Here is a 5,436-nt window from a genome sequence, read left to right on the forward strand (position 1 = left end):
TCTTGAGGTGATTCAATTAGTTATATCGCACACACATATGAGTTCGTATCTGATGAGAGCTTAGCATTTGTAACGTTGATAGCATATAAGCTAAAGTAGGTACAATGCATAATACATTATCTCAAATTGATTCAAAGAATAGTTAAGAAGATGGATATCCAAAAAAATTAGGATTCTGTTTAACACATACAATTGAACAGGGCACACTTTTTGATCTTGATCAAACTTTAAGAAACTGCACGTTAATAAAACTCGAGCAATCATTTATTTATGCATTGATAAGATGAAAGCTACGACTACACACATGAGGTTTATAGTTACACATGTGCTTGTATTATTATGATTTTGATAACTACCAGATTCCATCTCAAAGCCAACCATAAACCTTAACAATCGACTAGAGATGTAAATCCATTTATTATTCATTCACTTGGATCGAACCACTTCAGAACATTGCAGATGGGACTCTGCATTGCTGGACTTGCAAGTTGCATTCATTCTGCAAATCTTGAATCGCCCTCTGCACCATCTGCGGCTCTGCACCTCGGCGTCGACTTTGTTGTTGTTGTTGTTGCTGCCTCATAGCCTGCTCGTAAACCTCCTGCATAGCCTCACACTGGCACTCCCTTTGCACATTTTCGAGCTCGTTGCAGCACCTTCTGAGTTCTTGTGATTGTTGCTGTCCTTGGCGGCGGATGCTAAATGGGCCGCTTTGTTGTTGTTGTTGGATGTACCTATATGCAAATATAGTACATAAGTGCTAGTTACATACGAAGTATAATTTATATTGTTAGCATATTTTTAATATTATTGATATTTATACCTTTGGCATTGGTTAAATTGTCGTCCTTGGATTTCGCTGCATTGTTGTGAGCCACGTGGGCTTTGGCGGCGGGAGTAGTTGTCCTCATCGGCGACAGTGGTGATGATTGTCCTAATGTTTCCGAGTTGGCATTGGCGTCTGGTTTGAAGGTTGCATTGGTTAGGAAGCTGTTGAGCCTTTTGCCTCAACTGTCCGACCTGTTGAGCACCGAAACGTCCACCTTGTTGTCCCTGCATGTGCTGGACATCTTGGAACACTTGTTTCACGGCCTCACACTGGCATTGTTCGTCGATGTTTTGGAGTTGGTTGCAGCATTGTTGTTGTAGGCGTTGGCCATGAACTTGCTGATAGTTTTCTTCAAATGGACTCTGGATGCTCTGCTGGAGGTATTGTTGACATACGTTCAATTGTTGTCCTTGAAGTTGACGGGCGCATTGTTGACGGGAAGAGATTGGATTCTCGTCCTCGAAGGTGGTGGTGACGATGGTTGTGTGGGCGGTAGCGAAGGCTACAAGGGCGGTGAAAGCTAGTGCAAGAGCAAGTAACTTGGCCATTGTGATCGATCGAAGGTATTTTGTTTGAAGGATGATTTGAAATGGTGGTGATGGGCAAGTATTTATGGTGGGTTTGGAGTTTGGAGGGTTTGCATGGGGTTGCACACGTGGAGTGTTGGATTTGATAGGTGGTGACATTTAATAGCTGTGCGGAAACACGTACAAGTTTTTACATGCAACTATGCAAGATGAATGAAATACGCAAGTATCGTTTTGGTAGTATGTATGAGGTGTCTATTGATCTTGTGATAGAACTAAATAATGGTAAAATGGCTTCGATATGGATTTGAGGTATTGATATGACACGCTAACAATTAAGTTGTAATACTCCGTAATACATATGTAACGACTAAAGCTTCCTTTAATATCATGTTTAAAATATAAGATCATCTACAACAATGACTTAGGTAGAGGCAATTTTGATGTTTTGTGAAGAAAATAAAATTTATGAATTATGACTATTACGTGTCAGTGTCAGATTTTAAAGGTAAATGCGATGAGTATCAAATTATTGTAAAAGGTTTTGAGATGTGTAAAAATATAAGTGGGAGCTAAATTAAAAAATGTGTCAATACATAATTAGGTGTCAAATTTAGAGTGTTTCCGTCACACTGTTGTTCTTTATACCTCATTAGGTGGGTGAGAGAATGTCAACTTTTTGCACATTCCGTCAAATATGAATGTAACGAGAACAATTATGCTCACATCTATAGATTCTATTATAATGCTAAAATGTTGATGTCATAATTAAAGTATTCTCCTTTATAAGTAAAAATCAAAAATAAAAAGAAAAAATTTGAGAACATTTTGATGATGTCATAAAAATTAATTACTTGTATTTAAAATAATTAAACCCACAAAATCGTATATCTGTATGTTGATTTTATAATGCTGATTTTATTTTTTTTAAACAAAAATGTAACTAGATACGTATAAACAATTATTCCCCCAATAATTCCTATAATTAGGCATAATTAAAACAAAAAATATACAAAAGGTTAGTATAATCACGTTTATATTATACGGATTTGTTTCTTTCCCAATTCATGTTAATATCTATATATCTATAGGTTAGTTTTTTTTTTCTTTACTCTTTGTTATTCTTTTAAAAAATATAATCCCAATTCACGTTATTTAATATTAATTACTATTAATATTAATTAATATTAATATTACTGTAATATTTTTGAAATTTATAGAAATTTTTATAAAAAATTTGTAGGTATAAGAAATTTGTAAGGATAAGTATTAGTTTGTTTTTACGGAAATTTAAAAGTAATTAGATATAAATTATCAACCAACATAATTGTTGTACTCTTTTTGAAATTTAAACCAATCTTTTTGAATTTTAAACCAAGTGTAATTTAGAATTCGAATTTTATTTTTTTTAACCAAAATTGTAGCTAGATAACTATAAACAATTATTCCTAAAATAATTCCGCGTAATTAAAAGTATTTTAGAATACAGATTTTTTTTTAAAACTAAAATTATAACTAGATAACTATAAACAATTATTCCCACAATAATTCCTATCTATATAAATATGCGTAATTAAAACAAAAAATATACAAACAAATAAATTCTTTATTAGTTATAGATTTATTTACGGCTCTCATAATGTATATATAAATACTCATTAACACACAAAAAACATCTTAATTCAATTTTCATCGAGACTCCAAAGGGTAAGCAAAAAATGTCGACAAGTACCTATGACTACATTCAAGATTTAGATACTCTCGAAGATTCTTGGAAGCTAAAGGTCAAGATACTAAGCTTTTGGAAGAGTAATTTTTAGTTTGAGATGATTCTCATGGATGAAAAGGTATGTTTGTTGTTGCGTTTGTAATTTAATTATATGTCAATTTTTTAATCTACGTATATAACTATTAATATATACGTTTAGATCATACGTCGTACATGATTTGAGAACTTTAAGGTTGTAATTTGACTTAGTTGGTGATTAATAGTTATAGCTTAACCTTATTTTTGATACGGTCAAAAAGAATATATTATGACATTTTGATTATGATGGTTAATTGGTTATGCTATAATTTCCAATTAAATTGTTTGGAGTTTACTTTCAACGCATGATCATGCTTTTTTTTTTGAAAGGTAAGTCCCCAAAAGCGTAGCATGATCATGCTTTTATATGGAGTATATTCTTAATGATCATGCTTTTATATTTTATATGGAGTATATTCTAAATGACTTTAAATAAATAGTTAAACAGCTTCGTTTAAACAAACCAGTGGAATCGGTGTTAGGTACAAAACATTAAGATTTAAATATGTAATTTATTATACATCACTATGGTGTAAGGTACTTAGATTTAAATGTGTTATGTGGTTACAATTTTGACATAGTGGAATTTTTTTTGGGATTTGTGATCATATTATGGACTTAATATTATGTTGTATGGTCTTTTCTCAGGTTCTTGCCTGTACAAGATGAGGTGGATGAAGAAATAATGCCTATATCAACAACTGATGAATTGCATTTTAGTCAAGATGGATTTATTGTATATGTTATCATATTAGTAAATATGTAACTTCTATACATTAACATTTAACAATAATGAACGTTTTTTATAAAAGTTCTTTATTTAGATTTTTTAGAAGATTTATTTTAAATAACCTGTGATTTCACGGTTTCGTTTAAACAAACCTGTGATTCCACGGGTCATTCCACTAGTGAATGATATAATTCACAAGGTTTGTTGATTTATTTCGAGAAAACGAGAATGATTTATAATTCCCACAGCAGATCGACCATTAATGAAAACTCCCGAAGCATACCATTTAACTTTTGATTTTGAGGTGAGAAAATACTCGAATACTTAAATTTTACTTTGAATTTTGAAGTAAGTCTACGGTCAAGTATAGAGTTGTTCTTATTATTTTCGTGATATAGGCTACATAAAATAGGTGAGTTTTTCTTAATATTTTCGTCATACATGCTTGCCTGGGTGGCTACCGAGTTGCCCAATGAAGCACATCACCCGGGTTCAATTCCTAGCTATGCCAAATTGTTCAAAAAGAGAGTGTGACTAAAGGGTGTGCATAATGCGCAATTCATCTGGTAAGGTAATTGAATTTTTTTCAAGCTATGTAATAGCACTCAACGAACCACAAATCACACTACAAGAAAAGGTTTATCGCTTTCGCAACATCATTTTGTCGTCATTATAAACACTGAACGACAAAAGTATTCAACTCTTAACTTTTTTTAAGGATTAAAGCTACCAATAAGCTATATACTTTCAATTTTGTCTCATTGTAAGTTATATACCCCAAATATTCTCACTGATCTTTCAAAAAGTGTACTCACTGTAAACCACATGGACCAATCACTTAATTTTTTTTTTAAAATTCTTTTAAATGTATCATTTGTAAACATAACATATTAATATAATTTGTAAAATGTTGTACTCTGAAAGTGGGTCAGTATGTGTTATTTGTAAATACATGTTAAATGTAAGGGCCCAAATAAGTTATAGCCCACCTACAATAAATGGAAACAAATAAAACCCTTGATCTGTTCACAAATTAACTTCGTTTTCATCTTAAACCACACAAACCAAAAAACGTTCCCTCTCTCCATCCCTTCGGCTGCCACCATCACCACCATATCGTGTCGGTAACACCAACAAAACGACGATAATCAACTACATCGTTCTTGTCACGACCCGGAAAATTTCGACTAATTTTGAACCAAACTCTCGATACGATCTAATATTTTTGACACGATATGCACAGTCTATTAGGATGAGTCTCAAAATTTATTTATTTATTATGTATATTCATTTACCTTTTGACTAATCCCGATGATTCACGAACCATTATTTAGAAATGTGTGCATATATAAATGTAAGAGTACATATTAAATTGAATTAATAAAATGCAAGATAATCATTTGAATTAAAAATGTAAAGTAAGATGCAAAGTAAGTAAGCTGTTATTTAAATGAATCTATATGAATTCTATAAGATTTGATATCATGTGTCTATTGTAATAGATACATATATAAAGCATATAAATATTCAAATAGGTCATTAT

General features: G+C 31.8%; 1 protein-coding gene across 1 annotated transcript; it reads right to left on the reverse strand.

Annotated features, from left to right (window-relative positions):
* Nucleotides 1-445: 445 nt before the first annotated feature.
* LOC139885975 (2S seed storage protein-like) lies at nt 446-1,377 on the reverse strand. Its single transcript, XM_071869721.1, has 2 exons — nt 824-1,377; nt 446-734 (listed from the first exon to the last, which is right to left on the reverse strand). The coding sequence occupies exons 1-2, from the start codon at nt 1,375-1,377 to the stop codon at nt 446-448; spliced, it is 843 nt and encodes a 280-aa protein (XP_071725822.1).
* Between the last annotated feature and the right edge of the window lie 4,059 nt (nt 1,378-5,436).

This window comes from Rutidosis leptorrhynchoides, chromosome 1 (assembly GCF_046630445.1).
Source record: "Rutidosis leptorrhynchoides isolate AG116_Rl617_1_P2 chromosome 1, CSIRO_AGI_Rlap_v1, whole genome shotgun sequence".
Classification (NCBI taxonomy): Eukaryota; Viridiplantae; Streptophyta; class Magnoliopsida; order Asterales; family Asteraceae; genus Rutidosis; species Rutidosis leptorrhynchoides.

What these genes read in the sequence shown, in the direction of transcription:
- LOC139885975 (XM_071869721.1), bottom strand. Translation starts at nt 1,377, where the DNA reads ATGGCCAAGTTACTTGCTCTTGCACTAGCTTTCACCGCCCTTGTAGCC. An exon ending in CAATTTAACCAATGCCAAAG is followed by an intron (nt 735 to 823) that starts GTATAAATATCA and finishes ATTTGCATATAG; the next exon opens with GTACATCCAACAACAACAAC.